This window comes from Castanea sativa, chromosome 4 (genome assembly GCF_040712315.1).
Source record: "Castanea sativa cultivar Marrone di Chiusa Pesio chromosome 4, ASM4071231v1".
In the NCBI taxonomy this organism is placed as follows: Eukaryota; Viridiplantae; Streptophyta; class Magnoliopsida; order Fagales; family Fagaceae; genus Castanea; species Castanea sativa.
The window spans coordinates 2663994-2684139 of NC_134016.1; the positions used below are offsets into that span (position 1 = coordinate 2663994).

Consider the following 20146-nt stretch of genomic DNA (forward strand, 5'->3'; position numbering starts at 1 on the left):
GATGAGCCTGCACCTCCCAAATTCTTAGGAGTGAGCCCATGACTATTAGATCATTGACTTTTTTAACAATATCATTGATTCTTTTAAAAGTAATGTTATAGACACAAAATTTTCTACAAAATTTTTATAAACTATTGGGGAGCAAAATCTTATTGGTTCATATATGGGTCTACCATTTATATCACTTTTTTATTTGAGTAAGTCTACTACTACAATAATTTTCACAACATTGGCCACAACTAGCCTATGTGGTGAGTTGTAAGTGGTAGAAAAAATGGTAAGTCCACGTGAGTTTACAATTCTACCACTCACAAGTCACCACATAAACAAGTTACCACATAAACAAGTTGTGGAAATGGTTGGTAAGTCTACCATTTACTTACCAATAATCACCCACCACATCAACAATTTGTAAAAAATTTTGTAACTCTAGCATTTTCCTCCTTTTAAAGGCCATAAAAAAAAATTATAGATATAAAATCTAAAACAAAATATACAAATCCCAAAAAATTAGCCCAATAACATAAATTACCAATAGTAAAACTAAAAAAATTAAGCCTAATAAATCAAGGGCAAGGATTTTTTGCAAAGAAAGTTGCAGTAATTCCTGCAAAAATGCACACGTGTCAATACCTTAGATAAACATCTGTCTAGGCTTATATTTTTCCATGTTAAGATTAAATTTCAGTGGTATCAAAATCCAGTAAATATGAGACTTGTCAACAAAAAATACTTTTGCAGACATGTGTTAGTTGGTAGTTATTTTCATATACATGTCTCTCATTTATTGGATTTCGATGCGCATGATGTGGTATTATTTGATACAAAATACCTTTTCTTATTAGAGGCATTGACACATATGCGTTTTGTAGGAGTTGCTGCAACTTAGTTTGTAGCAAATCCTTACCCATAAATCAATTTCACCCAAAACAAACAACCTAGCCCTCTAAACAAAATAATTTTGTCATTTTCTAGTAGCAGATGCACACATCAAAGACAAAATAATAATAATAAACAACTTTTAGCGGCTAAGTAGCAATAGTGCCAGAGGTCTAAACCGCCACACACAGCTAGTAGCAAAGTCAGCCCCTAACTCTAAGTCTTGGTTTTGTTTTTGCCTCCCACACGACTTAACCAAAAAACTTATGTTTATAAGTTTGAGTCTAATGATGTTGTTTTAACCACTAATTATTATAACTAGTGTGTAACCCGTGCATATGCATAAATACATTTAAAAACAATCACAATTATATATATATATATATATATATATATAATTTAGAATATAATTAGATCTAGACTCTTCAATTTTTGCATTCAATAATTTACTTGCCATAAAAATTAAAAAATTAGATGGAACACATGTGCAAAATTGAACTCCAATTAAAATTCAATTTAGAATCTAATTGAATCTAGACTTTTTAATTTTTGAACCTAATAATTCACTTGACTCACAAATTTAAAAATTAGATGAGACACGTGGCGCAAAATTAGACTCCAGTTTAGAATTTAATTAGATTTTCTCTTAACTTTAACTATTAATATATATATATATATATGACTTATAAACTTAAATTGCTTTTAGTTATACAAAAAAGGCTTATAAATATAAAATCATTCAAAAATTATATTTTTATGGTTTACTTATATTGGGCTCCTCGTTTTTTACACTAAATTAACTCATTTAACACAAAAATTACAAAACTTAGATTATATGGGACACATGGCACAAAATTAAACTCCAATTGAAATTAAATTTTTACATTGAATTAACTCACTTGACACAAGAATTTAAAAACTTAGATTAAATGGGACACATGGCATAAAATTAGACTCTAATTTAATTCTAATTTGAAATATAATTGAATTTTCTCTCAGTTTTATCTATTATTATATATATAGATTATTATTCAATATAAAATTTATTCACATGTCTATACCGAACATGTGAGACTACACGGATTCAGATCCTCTAGAGTTCTTAGGGTACTCTACCAGTAGAGTTCATTAAATCCTAACCACTCTTTAATGATTTAATGGTTTAGATTCTGCCATGTCAGCATTTCATTAATAATATTCTTCAAATAATAAAATAATGTTGTAAACAAAACAATTAAGATGATTGTTAATGAAATGCTGATATGGCAGAATCTAGACCATTAAATCATTAAAGAGTGGTTAGGATTTAATGAACTCTACTTGGTAGAGTACCCTAGGAACTCTAGAGGATCTGAATCCGAGACTACACATATATACAATAATAACTAGATACTCTGGTGAGAGAATCCCAGATCCCTTAGTTGAGGTTTAGACATGTCTACAGAAAAGCCAATAGATGTGCGGATTGCCTGGCTAAATTAGGTACTTCTTTGGATGCTGATTTTACTGCTTTCTCTAATCCACCTTGGATGTTTTTCCTTTTGTTGAGGCTGATTGTCGTGGTATGTGTGTGAACAGGCTTTGCCCTGTACCTATGTTTGCTGTTTAGTTTTTTGAATGTTATCTCCTTTTCTACCAAAAAAGAAAAAACTAGATACTCGAAGAGTTACAAGCAAATAGATATTTGAAACTTTAGTTGATAATATCACTTCTATGTACAAAAGAAAATGGGTGATTTGAAAAATGAGGCCACCAATTTTGAGTTTTTGGTAACGAAAACTGAAATTTGCAAAGTGAATTGGAGACAATTTTGATTGAGGGGTGGTTGATCAGAATTATCAATAAAATTTCTATTTTTTTGACAAAAAGAAAAAGAAAAAGACGTAAGATAGTTTGATTGGTCCAAGTTTGATTAGTTTTTCTTCTGCATTGTGTTGCGTCTTCTATTTTGTTTATCTACTATGACAAAGTTAATCCAAAAAAAAATCCTGATAAAGTGAAATCACAGCAAGTCGTTGATTAATGATTAGTTCAGATTTCTTTATTCAAAACTGGAAGAGAGAGACAAGACACACTACAGGGGGCTTCGATTTTAAATTCTTTCCACACAATTCAAAATCCCCAAAACAAACAAAAACGACATCGTTTTTGTCTCATTCCAATACCAAAAAAAAGAGAAAAAAAAAATCCCACCGAAGCACAGCACGGTAACATCGTTTCTTTCTCTCTTTTCTTCTCATTTCTGATATCTATTCTTCTTTCTTCTTCTTCTTCACGCTCACACATCCACACCATACCGCTCCGCCACCGACGGCCACCGTTACTCCTCCGGCGACGAACTTCCGGCGAGCTCTCCAGAGCTACGGGCTTAGCCCGATATCAACATCGTTGAAAATGAAGGTGATTTCTTCAAATTTCGTAAATCTCAATGCTTCTGTTCGATTCGTGTTTGTTTGTTTATACATTACATGGTGTGTCTGTGTGTTTGTGTGTGAGAGAGAGAGAGAGTAGAGAATAATCTGATAGAATGTAAGTTGATAATGTGAATTTTGAAGAAACCCTCAATTTTGGATAATTATGGAGGTTTTTTGGTTCTCAAGGTTTCGTTTTTAGGGTTTCGTCTTTCATGGGCTCGAATTATTGGGAAAATGGGAAGTGGGTTTTCAATGTTATCATGGGATTTTGTTGAAGTTTATTAGGTATAGCTCAAATGGCACTTCTTTCGCTTTTGAGAGTAATGTGGAGGGTGAGGTTGTAGGTTTAGGACTTGTTAGGTGAGTTTTGAAGTTACAAGTAAGCAAGAAAGTTTGAGGATTTTGTTGAGGGTTATGTTGGAGATGTATTTGGGATTCTGTTTTGAGAATTTCAAAGTTGAATTCTTGGGTGGAAACTTTTTTGTTGTGTGTTCGAGTGGTATGATTTGTGTGGGAGTTTTGAATTCCTGTTGTTTCCATGAGTAAGGAATAATTGATAGAATGTCAGTTGTTAATGTGAATTTGAAGGGCGGGAAAGTGCTGGATTTAGGGCACTTCATTCCGCTGTGAGAGTACGTTGGAGGGTATTGTTGTGGGTTCAGGACTCATTTCGTGAGTGTGGAACTTACCTATAGAAAAAAAAAAGTTTGAGGGTTTTGTTGATTTATTTTATGTTGGAGATGTATTTGGGATTCTCTTTTGAGGATTTTGGATTTGAATTGTTTAAACTTGGTGGTTGTGAGTTGGTGTGGCATGAATTGTGTTGGGAGTTTTTCATATGGGTTGAGGAACTAAGGGTGGTTGAATCTCTATACTTGATCATGAAGGTTGGACTATGGTCACACGCATATGTGCACACCCTAAATTCTTGTAGCAATGTATTATTTATTTTTGTGTCTAAATCATGAATTGGGAGGGGGGAAATGAATGAAAGACCTTATTGGTGTTAGTTCTATGCCCAGTAGATTTCTGTGGCTGAGTTGACGAAATCATGGGTACTAAAATTGATCTTGTGTAAGGGGCGTTGGTAGGTGACCTTAAAGGGCCAGAGGAGTCTCATGTGCAGTTCAAGTGCTCTCTGTTAGGCTAAAATTCTGGGAGGATATATATGAGTTTCTTTTTTTAACAATCTTATGTCCTTTTTTTGATTAGTAAGTTACACATGCAAGTATGAATCTGGTTATTGTTACCTATTTTTTACTTATATATAAAAAAGAAGTTACACATGCAACTGGTGCCTGTTGGGCCTTGAACTTTATTATCTTATGTTATCGTTTTTGTTATTTTAGATGTCAAGTATTAAGTAATGAAGATGAGAAAATTGAATAATAGAACTTAGTTCTTTTACTCCATTTTCTTCAGGTATTGAGTTTATTGGCTTAGTACAAAGCACATGTGATTCGGTCAGCAAAAATGTCCCTTCTAAGCAGGTTCTTTTACAGAAGACCCCCAGATGGCTTGCTTGAATTTGTTGACAGAGTATATGGTAATGGCCTTCATTCCTTAATCTTGAATAAATTGCTATTATAGCTTTGTATTTTTGTGAATTATGAATCCATACATGTGTTATAATTGCATACCCACTGTTTGGTTTCATGAATATCTGCAGTTTTTGATTCGTGTTTTTCCACCGAAGTCTTGCCTGATGGAATGTACCAAATATACTTGCATGAAATCATAACTGAGTTACATGAGGAATTCCCAGGCTCATCATTTCTTGCGTTCAATTTCCGTGAGGGAGAGAAACGGAGCCAGTTTGCGGAAATTCTATGTGAATATGATGTTACTGTTATGGATTATCCAAGACAGTATGAGGGCTGCCCTCTCCTTCCATTATCTTTGATTCAACATTTTCTTCGTGTTTGTGAGAGTTGGCTTTCACTTGGGAATCAACAGAATATTATTCTTCTACATTGTGAGAGGGGGGGTTGGCCACTCTTGGCATTCCTCTTAGCTAGCTTTTTGATCTTTCAAAAACTGCATAGTGGAGAACGCAGGACTCTTGAAATTGTGCATCGAGAGGCTCCTAAAGGCTTCTTGCAGCTCTTGTCTCCTTTAAATCCATTCCCATCTCAGCTTCGTTACCTTCAGTATGTAGCAAGAAGAAACATAGCTCCGGAGTGGCCACCACCTGAACGAGCGCTCTCTTTAGATTGTGTCATTCTTCGAGCCATTCCAAGCTTTGATTCTCAGAATGGCTGCCGGCCAATTATCCGTATCTTTGGTAGGAATCTCCTTAGTAAGGGTGGGCTTTCGACCCAGATGTTGTTCTCTATGGACAAGAAGAAGAAGAAGACCCTTCGGCATTACTGCCAAGTAAGAGGTCTTTGGTTCTGTACATTCTTTTTTTTTTTTTTGGGGTTCTAAATGTTCTTGTTTTAGGTTTGTTTTTGTCTGTATTAAGTTGCATTAATTGATGCCAATATGATGGTTCTCTTATTGCAGGCAGACTGTGATGTGATTAAAATTGACATTCAGTGCTTGGTGCAAGGAGATGTTGTGTTGGAGTGTGTTCATTTTGACTTGGATCCAGAAAGGGAAGTTATGATGTTTCGAATAATGTTCAACACAGCATTTATCCGGTCCAACATACTGATGCTTAACTCTGAGAATTTGGACATTCTTTGGAATTCAAAGGAGCGGTATCCAAAAGGTTTCAGAGCGGAGGTGAGCATACCACTAACCCTCATTTTCAATCTTGGATCGAACAAGAGAAAAATTAACTGATGATGCCTCAGAGAATTAAGATTATTTAGTCATCTTGGGACACTTTTTTTCCTTCATTTTTTTTTGATATCCACAAAGAACCTAAAACTTTAATTGGATTCATGCATCCCCCCCCCCCCCCCCCACCAAGCTCATCTACAAATATTAATCTGATCAAATAAACTTTCTAAATTCAGGTTTTGTTTGGGGAGGTTGAAAGCATCTCTCCCCCAAAAGCCCCCACTGCTATTTTGAATGGTGAGGAGAAAGGTGGATTGCCAATTGAAGCTTTTTCTAGGGTTCAAGAACTTTTCAGTGGTGTTGAGTGGGTTGATAGCAGTGATGATGCTGCCTTGTGGCTACTTAAACAACTTTCTGTTTTAAGTGATGTGAAAGAACTTTCAAAGTTGCAAAGTAAAGCAAGGTTATATTTATCACCTGCTGATTCTGAAGAAGACAATAATGCATCTAGCACTGCCGATAGTTCAGATGAAGCATTTGATGTTCCCAAATCTTCAACAAATATATCAAAATTAGCAGCAGAGGAAATTTTTGATGCAATTCCCTTACCATATGAAAGTGATGGTCAACATGATGTAAATCTTGCTTCAGAACCTCCTGATCAAGCAGCAATTGGAAATGATCCATCATCTCTTCATGACCAATCAGCAATTCCAAGTAAAGGATCTCCACCGCCTCCTGCTAGTTACCCACCCCCACCACCTCCTCCTCCACCTCCACCTGTTACTTCTGGCAAAAATATTTTGTCAATGTCCCATCAATCAACTCCCCCTCTCTCTCTTGATTCTAGTAGAGGGCCTCCGCCACCACCGCCTCCCCTTCCTTCATTTAGCATTCCCAACAGTCATTCTCCAATACTTGTCCCTCCCACTCCCAATAGGGGTTGTCCACCACCTCCGCCACCCCCTCCTCCACCTCCTAGCATTTCCTATAAAGATTCTTCTACAGAATTTTCTACTATGAGTAAATGCCCACCACCACCTCCTCCACCACCACCACCTTTCAATTCATCTAAAGCTCCCCCACCAGCCCCCCCACCTCCCCCACATTCCTCTATATCTAGTCAACAATCTATAAAGCCGACAACACCACTAGCACCAGCTCCACCACCGCCACCGCCACCGCCACCACCAACATTGGCAAGTACAACTAACAAGTTGCAACCGCCACCACCACCCCCCTCAAAATTGCCTCCTCTGAGTTCTACATCTAATGCCACTTCCGTTCGTGGGGTGCCACTACCACCTCCACCAGCTCCACCTCCACCTCCACCTCCACCTCCTATTGTTGGTAACCGTAGTAATGGCTCTAGGCCACCTCAACCTCCACCTCCACCTCCCCCTCCCCCTCCGATTGCTGGTAACTCCGGTAATGTCCCTAGGCCACCTCCCCCTCCCCCTCCGATTGTTGGTAACTCTGGTAATGTCCCTAGGCCGCCTCCACCTCCCCCTCCGATTGCTGGTAACTCCAGTAATGTCCCTAGGCCTCCTCCACCTCCACTGTCTTCAGGACCTGCAAAGCCAGGTTTGACCCCGCCGCCTCCACCACCAGTACCAAAGGCTCCTGGTGCTCCTCCATTGCCAAGTCGTAGTGCTGCAACACCAGCTCCTCCCCCGCCACCTGGAGCAAAAGGCACTGGTGCGCCTCCACCGCCACCTCCTTCAGTAGGGAGGGGGAAGGCTTCTTTAGGGCCAGCAAGTCTTGGAAGAGGTCGAGCAGCTGGTGGTGCTATTCTTGCCCCAAAGAAAGCTTCACTAAAGCCCCTACATTGGGTGAAAGTTACACGTGCAATGCAAGGGAGTTTATGGGCTGATTCTCAAAAACAGGAAAATCAGTCAAGGTGTGCATAAAGAATTGAGCATGGATATTATATGTCCCACATGATATCTTCTGTTAGATGTTAAAGTAACTTATGCATGTCTAGGAACTATTTCATAAGAATTATTGAAGTTTTTAGATCTCATATTCAGTATACTGAATGGTAATGGCACTCGTTGATATGAATCAATTCATTCTAATCAAAGGCTGAGTATGTTAAATTGAACATCAACTTGAGAGCAGCCAACCTTTAGTTTCACATTTTCTGTTTACTTTTTCTTTTTCTGAATGTAATACTATGTTCTCCTGTGTTTTTAGTTGATTTGCATTATTTTTCTGGTCTTTTGCTTTGTTCGGTGTCTGTGTGTTGGGGGTGGTTTAATTGGGTTTGCTCTTGTAACATTTCTCATATACTGTTGGAATTTTTTGTTAGGGCTCCTGAAATAGATATAACAGAGCTTGAGAGTCTTTTCTCAGCGGCTTCTGCTTCAGATGCAAGTGGCACTAAAGGTGGAGGTCGACGTGGTTCTAACATGAACAAACCTGAGAAAGTGCAACTGGTAAGCTCCTGTGTCCGTGTATGTGTGCGCACATGGGTGTGTGTGTGTTGCATTTTTGTATGTATCAAAGTAGTTTTGTGCTGAGCAATTTATAACTTTTATGGATCCATTTTTAATTTTTGTGATAAGTTTAATATTTATGATTTGCTATTTTTTAAGGTTATTCAGTTACGAATGATCAGGAAAATATCTATGCCAAATATATAGTTTTAATGATAAAAGCACCTGTTTTAGGTTCTAAGTGACACAGACAAATCCTTAGAAAAGGAGTTAACATTGAACACTACAATTAGCCTGATGAAGTCCTATTTGGGATGGAAAATTTATAATTGCAGTCCTTGTTTATTCACTGTGAGGAATTGATGCTTCCCAAGGAAGTTCCTGAAGCCATTGTACAAATAAAATTTTAAGAACTCCAAGCCACTTCACCCAGCTTAATGGTGCCAAGCTTTAAGTTTTGGATCCTCTATGAAATCCTTTACGGTTATCATGTGTTTGTCATGACTAAAGGCAGTAAATTAAAATTTGTATAAGAATATTTGAGTAACTACTTTATGCCTGAATTAAAACCATAACATGAATATACAATGGCTGCAGTTAATTAGCATCCAAATGAATACCAAAAACAATTCTATTATGACGTGAAGTGTATCATTTGAAACAAGTATATGATTCGCGTCTGATACTTTTAGCATTTGCAATATGAAACTCTTGAAATTGTGACGTTGGCTATTTGAATGATAAAGAAAACTCAATACTCAGGAGCCTTATTTAATCTCTCTATATATAAAAGGAGCCTTAATGAGGCATAGCCAATATATCACAGCTGTTCACTTTATCGACTTAATTTGTACCTAGAGCTATGGAAATACCATCCAAAGATTCAGGATAAATGTGTTCCTTTGCTATCTATTTTTGCGTCTAAATATGTTGTAGATTTGTTTTTAAACCTTGTGTGCTTTGTTATTTATATTCAACACTAAAATTATTAAAATAATATTTTCACAAATATATATTAATTAATGTGTCCTCCCCATATCATATCATCATAGTTTTTCAAGAATTCTTGTGTCTGTATCATATCATACCATTATCTTTATTTTTGGCAAATATTTGTAAATATTTTCTCATAATTAACTTTAAATTTGAACGTTTATTGCCGGAGTTCATAATAACTTTCTCCATTAACAATTCATAAATGGTGTACCTAATGCTTTTATCTTCCTATATTTGTTGTGTAATTGTTTTACTTAAATGTGACATTATTGTGATCAGTTTTTCCATATGCATCTAAACTCAAGTTTTTTTGTGCTGTATTTCTTTCTGTCAGGTTGACTTGCGTAGAGCATACAACTGTGAAATAATGCTCTCAAAAATAAAAATTCCTTTGCCAGATATGATTGTAAGTTATTTTCTTTTACTCCTGCTACTTGTTCAACTAACCGAAATGCAATTTGACAGATCTTAGAAAGAGATTGTTTGTAGGTCTTGTGGGTTTCTTTTTTAACTAATAAAAAATGCCTGCATCTAGTGTTATGCTGTCTAATGAAAGAATCATGTTGGCTTATGGTTGTGAGGACTTGTTGAATGATTTAAGTCCTGAAAAGGAGAGGTTTAACTTGGGGTGGTAAAGAGGCGAGAAAAAAATTGATAAGCTATGAATACTGCATGTGCACAGGAACAGGAAATAAAAAAGAAGGAAAAGCTAATGGTATTTGATCCAAATGGCATTTTCTTCCCATAAGCAAGGGATGGAGGTGAGATAACAGTTTTAATCCTATGTGGTTACTTGAGTTATATTTACTAATCAAGGAGAGAAAGGAAAAGAAGAAAGAAAGAGAGAATCACACTAGGTATTCATGTGTTCCACAAAACGGAGCATTTACTTCTCACTTATGGACTTAACTTTCTTTGGTTTAGATGACATCTTTATGGACACTCACTTTTCTTGTCCAATAAGGTTAGGATTCTTAATTTGAAAGGCCAACAGAAAAGTCTACAACTAAACAAAACTTACAAACTAATAAGTGTGGTTTTAAGTACCAGTAAATAAGTAAAAATAATCTAAACTAAGAAATAATTAAAAATGAGCTAATTCTTTAAATAATTATAGGTTGTTATCAACTTGATTAATAAGATTATGTTTGATTAATAATTATAGTTGTTAATATTTCTAGTTCTGAACTCTCTCAATCACGTCTTCGTTGCTTCCTTTGGCTCTAGTACTAGTCAACCCTCATATTGAGTGTTATGTGAAATTTTGTAATTATAAATATTCGAATCAGAATCTGCCCTATTTCTAATAACTGAAACTTGGAAATGTGATGTGAAATTGAATAAAAAAAAAAATGATTTGGTATAATAATCAGATCCTAATTTGGTGGTCTAGTTAAATTCAAATCCCAAATGGATCAATTGTGAGCTAGTTTTGGGACCTTGGAGAGGAGATTAAACAAATGATAACGTTGCATGTTCTCATTGTTGAGGATTGAGTTGAACCACAATGTTTGAGTGCATTGGACCTCATTAAGGAAAACTAGCATAATGTAATAAGAGACAAGGAAATTTTCTCAAATAAATGGGCTTGTCTTTGTTGCTTATATAAGATTTTGTTATCTTTTCTGGTTGCTTAAGGGGGAATTGGGGATTATGGGAGTGCATTTCTGTTTCACTATTTTATGTTCTCCAGCATTTTTTGTAAATCGTAAAATTTATCAAAATAACAGATGTTATCAGTGATTTCACAATTATCTCATTGATTATGCTTAATTTTCTAATACAACTGTTATCACGCCTCACATTGTTTCTATATATGGTCAGGAGTGACATCTATTAGCTTGTGATTTTCTTAACACTCTCTAAATTATTAGTCTAAGGAATCAACTAATATTAGCTCACAATTGTCTCATTGATCTTGATATGTTATGTTAGTATACTGGTGTGCTCTTCTTTAGTGAAGTTTGTTATATTGCTTCCCTTATATATTGTCTCAAGGCTCAGCCCTTTCTTCTTTTTGCTCACAAAGCTTAACCTTTTTGTGAAACTTTTACTTGTTAGTTGACTGTCCTCTACTTTGTCATCTGTGCCTCCAGAGTGCAGTTCTGGCTTTGGATTCTTCTGTTCTAGACATTGATCAGGTTGAGAATCTTATTAAATTCTGTCCCACAAAGGAAGAAATGGAAACGCTTAAGGTAATCTCTCTCTCTCTCTCTCTCTGTCTCTCTCTGTCTCTCTCTCTCTCTCTCTCTTATGCTTGCATTTAACTTGAAACTGAAGTTATGGTGTCCTTTGTTGCTTTCACAATTAGGAACATAGTTACTATGCTTGGTTTGTTAGATGAATAAAGAAATCTGTTTAAAGAAAAGAGTGACTTGTGGTATACTAAGCTGCAAGGCCTAAGCTGAAAAGATTTAGACTCAAAAAAAAAAAAAGATGGAAGGGCTAGGGATATTTCCTCAAAAGGAAATAAAAAAAAGTTAAAACCGTCAGCTTAAAGGTAGGACTCTTCTTTCTTGAAGATTTTTTTATTATTTGGCTACGTGCAAAGGAGCCATAGAAGGCAAATGGCGCTCTAGCCTATCCAAGCTATTATTCTTGTGTCCTTGCTACTTCTTCTGTTTGCGTTGATCCACCACCTCTAAACAAATTAACATTGAATTCAGCATCAGCAAGGTAACCCATAAGAAATCATTGATGGCCAAATTGTTTACCAATCTGAGGACGAAATAGATTAGCAATTTATTAGTCTAGTGAATTGCAATTTATGATAGTTGTACCAAAAGATGCTTCACTTTTTCTTGGTTCAGTTTCTTTATATATTACATGGAAGTAAACTCCTTGGTACCAATGGTGAGGAATTGGAGGCCAAGATGTAGCCATTGAAGTAGACAACTGAACGGATTCGTAAGATTTTGAAATTATGGATGCAAAGTTGAACAAGAAAAATATCCAGACTAAATTGAGGTTAAAGAGTTCAAAAACAGATTGGTAAGCTTTGAAATTGTGGATGCAAATTGAGGGCAAAGAGAAGGTTCAAGAGAATAAAGGATGCAAGACAAAGACTTAAGATTGCAAAGGAGCAAGAAGAGATCAAACGTTATTTCTTTTTGAACAAGACATGATCAAAGATCAGTTGTTTCGTTTGTGTTTGGATTAACTTTTTAAGCTTATTTGCTGAAATTCGGCAAAAGTACAGTCATATCTAGAAAAAGTGAGGTTTTAAAAAGCTATACATAAGAAAATAAACAAAAAAACACTAAAAGAAAAAAGCTAATCCAAACCCACACTCATACTATTCAAATCATTGCATATGTGATTCCAAATGAACCCGAAAATGTGGAGAAAAAATGATGTGTGTCTATATATATATATATTAATGAACTTTGTTTTCAAAAGCAGAAGAAAAGTCAATGCAAGTTTGTAGTTTGAGCATTCTTGTACTGCAACATTACAAAACTAAGTTCAAGTTGCTCCTACTCAGGGAGAATATTAATGTGTTGTCTTTAGAGTGATATGTTTGGCAACATAGAACTGTTGATGTTTGTGGCCCACATGTGGTGTCTTGTCAAGGGGTTTTGAAGCTTTATAAAAAGTGTCTTAGGGTTTCAAACAGCTTTAAACTTTGGTTAATGGTTGAAATAGCGTGTTTTATCTGCAAGGAAGAACTAGATTATATATATATATATATATATAAAGCACCTTTGCAGAATTTTATATTTTCTTAATTGGTGTTGTCAAGTACTTTCTAGTTTTAAGTGTCCTAGGGGCATAAAGTTAGTCAGTTGTTTCATCAGTTTCTAATCCGGTGTCCCAGTCTCTTTGCAGGGAGAGATTAAGTCAAGAGTATGCTTCATTCATAAATTTTATCATTGTTATCTGTTGGAAAAATGAGGATTTTATAATGTGTGTGGTATTGTAACTGGTTTAATAGGTCACTGAAACTGTGCTTGTTACTAAATGATTGTTTCTTGTTGATTATGTTTGTTTCAGAATTATACAGGTGATAAGGAAATGCTTGGAAAGTGTGAACAGGTTCTCCCAGATGCCAATTTCTTCAATGGATTCCAAATTCTATAATATGATTGCTAACAAATGTTGAATTTGATGTATCTCAGTTTTTCCTTGAGCTGATGAAGGTTCCGCGAATAGAATCCAAGTTACGAGTATTTGCTTTTAAAATCACATTTTCTAGTCAGGTATATTGTTTGAGGATCTGCTTGTTCTTTTATAGGTGACAAGGTTTTGCATGCTAGTACTGTTGATAACTGTGGGTGCTTATAGCCTTCTTGTTGTTCAGGTCAATGATCTGAGAAATAATTTGAATACAATTAATGGTGCTGCTAGAGAGGTACCACTGAAATTAATTGTCTTTAAATTGGTCTTTTCGAACATATGTTTGTCCTACATCTTAAATGTCATACACAAATTGCAGGTAAAAGAATCTGCCAAATTGCGACAGATAATGCAGACTATTCTTACTTTAGGAAATGCCTTGAATCAGGGCACTGCACGAGGTACCACTATATGGTATTTTGTTTATCATAATATTTTAATGATTTTTTTGCTGTTGTGATGCTTGATTGATGTTTCTTTTTTGGATATTGCAGGATCTGCCATAGGATTCAAATTGGATAGCCTTCTTAAGTTATCTGATACTCGTGCAAGAAACAGCAAAATGACTTTAATGCATTATTTGTGCAAGGTAGAATTTTTGAAATTTCCCACAAAATATTTGCTTCGTGGTTTGATAATATTGAGCCTATCATTAAATTATCCCCTATAAAAGGTGAATATAATTTAAGTTAAAATATATATATATATATATATATATATATATATATATGAATGGAAAATGTCCGTTTTCTTGGAAATTGGTATTGCTGCAACTTTTGGTTTCTTCATCATTATGCAGCACTCCATTTAAAGGGTTGAGGAGGATGGTAGTGAAACTCTACTTTGATATAATCTCCACCTTTTCTCCTTTCACATTATCCAATTCTGACACCAGGAACTCCCATTTAAGCTCTTTCTTGATCCTGCCCTTTCCCATGAAGGGTCTCTTTCTACTCAACCTTGGCTTGTACAATGTATACACACTCTCTCTCACACTCACAGACACATGCACAATATTGACCTGTGGCTCCACTATCATCAGATTTGAGGCAGAGATGTCTTGTTCTTTTCTTCTTTTGTCAGTCCTGGATATCTTAATCTTTCTTTGAGGAAAATATCCTTAGTATTTTTCTTTTCAATGGATGTTCCTGGCCGCTTGCAGTGTTGCCGAATGGAATTTTCTGGTATTTGAGCTCAGGTGTTCTGAATAAAGACTGGTTTAGGGTCAGGCTCAGTTTGAGGCTTCCTTTTGATACATTTTGTGATTGTTGTTTGACAATTATCTCAATGCTTTAAAATCAGTTTTTTTTTTTGTTTGTTTGTTTGTGTGTGTGTGTGTATGTGTGTGTGTAGATAACTCAGGGAACCTTTTTAAAGAAAATCTGTATGGACTATAAAACCTACAGCTATGGGCAACTGACCCCGCCCGCCTAAACCAGTTTCCGGGTAAACCAGGGGTATTTACCCCTCATGCCCAGTATTAAACTATGTTTAAAAAAAAAAAAGTAATCAGCATTATACTCGATTGTGTTTTATTGATCAGTTATGTTACATTGGAAACCACCTGCTACCCAAGACTCCAACTCAGTATAGGGCATGCCTTTTAGGTATCAGTTTATATCAATGCAATGACATCTGGCATGTTTGGGTAGTATTGTTGATTGATCCAGAATTCTCCAGCATTAATGAAGGAAAAAAGCAATGTCTTGGATGAGGTGTGAAGTGTCACTGCTTGTCATGACATATCACAATATGTGTTATAAAGCTATTATGTTAATGATAGTGTAATAATGTGAAATGTGATTAATGAATTCCTTCTATTAAGATATGAGGGAGGAAAAAAAACCCTAAACATATACCTGCTTCTGTCTCCTTAAGTGAAAAGAGTCTTGTAGCAAGTTACAATGGAGTAATTTTTTGCACTCTTCCTGTCACTATTGTCACCTATTGCCATTTGTGGGGTCCACTGGCAATCTGAATTTTATCTAATTGAGGGTAAAAAAGGTTTCATTGATGGTCTTGTTAGAAATATTGGTTAAATGATTAAATTTATCATATCCTAATAGCTTAAGCTTTTGGGAGATTCGGTAATTTAACATAGTATTAAAGCATGAGATCCTAAGTTCAATCATTGTCTCTTCCACTCTACCTCCCATTTAAATTCCCACGTGTTGGGTCTCACCTATTAAAAGGTAGTTTCAGCCCACACGTGAGGGGGGTGTTAGAAGTATTGGTTAAATGATCAAATTTACGATATCCTAATAGTTTAAGCTTTTAGGAGAATCGGTAATTTAACAATACTGAAAGTTGCTTTTTCTAAGTGACCCCCTTCCATCTTAAAAACATGAACTTACCCAAATAGATGGCAAAAGAATCTTCTGATTTTTAGGAAGAGGTGTCGAGTTTGCGAACTTAGCTATGAACACCATAAGCATATGGTTAAATTCTTTAACATCCAAATTTTGTTGGCAGTATTATCATAGATCAATACACTGGAGAGTGGAGTAAACTGTCTGTTTTAAGATATTTTTATTTGTCTAATTATTGTTGTTGATGTTTCAATTTCAAAATTTCAGCATGTTCAGGTTCCCTTCATTGTTTTATTCAAATTTGTTGTAGAATTGTTTTTGCATTTGGACGGGATTTTTTATGCTTCCATATTAATTTTTTTTTTTTTTTTCGTCATTAGCTCCTTTCTGAAAAAATGCCTGAGTTACTGGATTTTGATAAGGATCTTGGTCATTTAGAAGCTGCCGCTAAGGTCTGTTTATTATCTTGCTAGTTTTGGCTCCTTTGTTTCTTGTAACTTTTTAATGGGTGGTTTATAGCTGATCTACATAACCTGTTGCTTGGGCCTTCACAAATGACTAGATTCAATTGAAAGCTTTGGCTGAAGAAATGCAAGCTGTCAGCAAAGGTCTTGAGAAGGTTGAGCAAGAACTCGCTGCTTCAGAAAATGATGGAGCTATCTCTGTGGGATTTCGAAAGGTGAGGAATATCAGGAAGATGTGTGTGTATGTGTGTGTGTGTGTGTTTTTAATTATTATAAGATCATTTAGCAAGAATGTTTTTCTTTTTGTTAAAGACTCCCCTCTAGGATTTTTGCTCCTGGAGATCACCTTTATTTCTGTGGTTCATATGGTCAAATACTAATTGAATAAGAATATGAATATGGATAGTGGATTTAGCTGCACATTGGAAGAATTTTCTTCTTCTAGTTAGAATATGGCAACCAGTCAAATATGCAGGGTTGCTGGGGAATTTCATTTTTATATTACATCCAGATAAATTTCTTGCTCCCTTATAAACTAAATTTAATACCTGGAGAGTCTGAAGCATTTACCAGATTTTTGCCATTTAATACTTTTTTTAAGTGCTAAAAAAAATTTGGCTAATTAGTCGGCTTGCTTTTACCAACAGCCCTCTAAGCTATTGCATGCTGATTTTATCAAAGAAAAAGCATCCCTGAAGACATTCTTGATTTGTATGACGTGCTATCATTTTTATTTGTTTATTTATTTGCTAAGCAGGGTGTGCAAAGCAGAAGATTTTAGTAAAAAGGGATCACCTAGACTAAGACTTCATGAACATCACCTATTTTTGTGGTTTGTTGAAGAAAGATGTCTCCACCCTGCCCCAAACACCCCCCCCCCCCCCCCAACCCAAAAAAAAAAAAGGAAAAAAATACACAGAGGCACTGCCTCTCACCCCAATAATAGGATCCAGAATTAGGTTTTGGGTTCAAGATCCAAGGAGTTACTATCCTATCAATACACACACCTATTTATATATGAGACCCAAAAATTAAAATTATGTATCACCTAGTAAATCCTCAATGATGGCAAAATTTATTGAGATTGGCTAGAGTATATTGTATTTTGGTTCTGACAAAAGTCAGCAAAAAATTCTCCTGTTTGGTTTTTATTGATTTTGATTGAGTTTCATGTTAATATTTTTTATGTCATTTCTCATTGTAATTTTATCATATGCACTTAGCATAGTAGCATTAGGGCACTAGTTTTTAGTTTTACATCATTTGGTCTTTCTTTTGTATCTCTTGAATATGTATCAGTAACCATTTTGCTCAATCTTATATTTTATTTTCTCTGGCTCTCTGGCTTTGCATCAATATAATATATTCACCTACACTTTTATTTTGATGTCTTGTAAATTTTGTATTTATGTAAAAATTAAATTTCTATGTACTTTAACTGGCAAACACCAACCAACTAGTGAACAAATGAGACACATCTGAATAAACTTGTGTTTAGCAAGTGTTGAAATGACTTGATACTTGGTTTAATTCCACACTTTCGGATTATTTGCTTGTTCCACAAATTGGAAGGTACTGTGTTAATTGTTGCTTGGGATATTGTAGTCAGCAATGGCACCACATTACAAATAAGTTGTTTGTATAGCATTATTTTTTGGCTTGGACCTTTAGCAAGTATGAATACCAGAAACTCCTCATTTTCAGGTGCTGAAGAATTTTCTCGACACCGCAGAAGCTGAAGTTAGGTCACTTATCTCCTTGTATTCTGAAGTGGTGAGTCCTGTGCAGTCATAATTATTCTAAGACACCGTGCTGCCTATGACTGAAATCCTAAGTATTGCCTTGCAGGGAAGAAATGCAGATTCATTGTCCCAGTACTTTGGGGAGGATCCAGCTCGGTGCCCCTTCGAGCAAGGTCTGATTTGTTCTTCTCTATATGTGTACACACACACAAAAGCAATCTTTTGCAGACTAGTAAAATTTCGCTGTTTGATATTTTACATCCTTCACAAAAGGAACTTGCTTTTCTCGAGGAAGTTAGAGCTTACCCTCATTTCGATTAATCCATGGGACCAGCATGTAATCAATATTAACTGGCTTTCCAACATTGAGGAAAGTTAGGAACTGATGTAACTTTTATGGTTTCTCTCAAATGAAGCTCTGATTGCTTCAATTTTTACTGATTCTCATAAAAATCATAACTTCAAAGGATATAGGTGCTTACTATTTGGTCCATGGTGTAAGAAATCTCCTTTGAAATGTAAAATAGAGATTATGATCCCCCACACCCATATAAATATTGGGTTTGTTATATGAACTGATGAAACCTGTTTGGTGGCTTTTGCATCAGTGACACAAATCTTGGTTGTCTTTGTTAAGACGTTCAATAAGTCACGAGATGAGAATGAAAGGCAGGCTGATGCTGAAAAGAAGAAATTGGAGAAGGAAGCCATGAAAGAACGGACAGCAGCTAATTCATCCACAAGGAGAGATGGTGTTCAACAGAGCGGCATGAAACAGCATGAAACCCACATAAATTCTTAGGAAGATGCAAGAGGCAGATTACTTCTTGAATATGTTTTATACGTCCAACACATTTGGGCTGACTTTAATCGATGGAGGTTGACTCATGCATTCAAATTGCACCAACCCAAAGTCACACAGCTGAATTGGCAAGTTGCTGCTTTTCTGGGAATCACTTTGGCAATGCAGATGTGTCTCACAATGCACAGTTTACTTGTCCAAAATCACGCAACTTCAGGGAAAGTTGACACATTTTGCTATTATCAGGTACAGCCTTTTGCCTTTCATGTAAATCAATGACATTATGGCCTGCTCAAATTGTATTCAATCTGTATATAATTTAGGAAAGGCACACTTAGCATTAGCAGAGCAGAAGCCCTCTCCCCTTCTTTCCAACAAAATGTTTCATGCTATATAGATTTAAAATTTTGTAGCAGCTGCAATAGCTGCAAGTTTAGCCGACCGGTTGATTCTTTTCTTTCAGATGCTGATTCATGATATTACATCATTATTCCCTTCCTTACAAAATAGAATGGAGTTTGAGAATGGCATGCATTTTAATAATACCAAATTAATCTCCAAATAAAGAACACCTAATTAACTTAATAATCTACCTAAAAAAATACCCTTAGTTGAGCTATGTGAGGGGGTATTAGCCAGTAGCCACATTTCGGTCATCACTTTAAGGAAAGATTGTTTATATTTATTTCGTTTCAATAAAATATTAAAATGCATGCTATGCAAGTGCAAAGTTGTGAATGGCACAAATTTAATTTTTTTTAAAATAAATATAAGCATCTTTCTTAAACACACTAAGTTGGGATTCGTGTGTTTGATACCATTGTTTCCCATACTTGCACTCGTCACTTTTTCTTGGATATTTTAGAAAGATTGCTGTGCTTAATTTGTTTCGTTACAATGCATGCCATTTTCAAACTCTTATCTATTGTGGAATTTAGTGCGATGAAGGAAGCGTTATTTCTTAATGTTGACAAAGAGAAAAACAAAGTATTGCCAATTGTATCAATATTCTTATTGATGAATGCAAAGTCTTCATCAAAGTGAAAAAGAGAATATTGCCAAATGTATCTAAGGATATTAGGAGTTTGAGTGATGTCTTCGTTAACGAACCTTCTTTAGTTTTTTGATTTAGTTGTGGGGGGGGTGGTTTGGGAGTGAAAGATGTGGAGATCAAACCACATATGGGACGCCGCATAAAGATGCCATTATCACAATGTTATTAAACTTTTGTTAACGCCACTTAGGTGTTAACAAAAAGC

General features: G+C 35.6%; 1 protein-coding gene across 2 annotated transcripts; it reads left to right on the forward strand.

Moving 5' to 3' along the window:
- The first annotated feature begins 3083 nt into the window (after positions 1 to 3083).
- Positions 3084 to 19349, forward strand: LOC142631275 (formin-like protein 14). Of its 2 annotated transcripts, XM_075805404.1 has the most exons (18): positions 3084 to 3279; positions 4716 to 4839; positions 4963 to 5669; positions 5799 to 6020; positions 6257 to 7920; positions 8332 to 8458; positions 9789 to 9860; positions 11551 to 11649; positions 13448 to 13489; positions 13573 to 13653; positions 13755 to 13805; positions 13890 to 13971; positions 14065 to 14159; positions 16260 to 16331; positions 16442 to 16558; positions 18048 to 18116; positions 18192 to 18258; positions 18694 to 19349. In XM_075805404.1, exons 2-18 carry the CDS (start codon positions 4767 to 4769, stop codon positions 18885 to 18887), a joined length of 3834 nt encoding a protein of 1277 aa, XP_075661519.1. In that variant the 5' UTR covers positions 3084 to 3279; positions 4716 to 4766; the 3' UTR covers positions 18888 to 19349. The 2 variants fall into 2 exon arrangements, with proteins under 2 accessions (XP_075661519.1, XP_075661517.1); XM_075805402.1 differs by having other exon boundaries at positions 13755 to 13971.
- Positions 19350 to 20146: the final 797 nt, after the last annotated feature.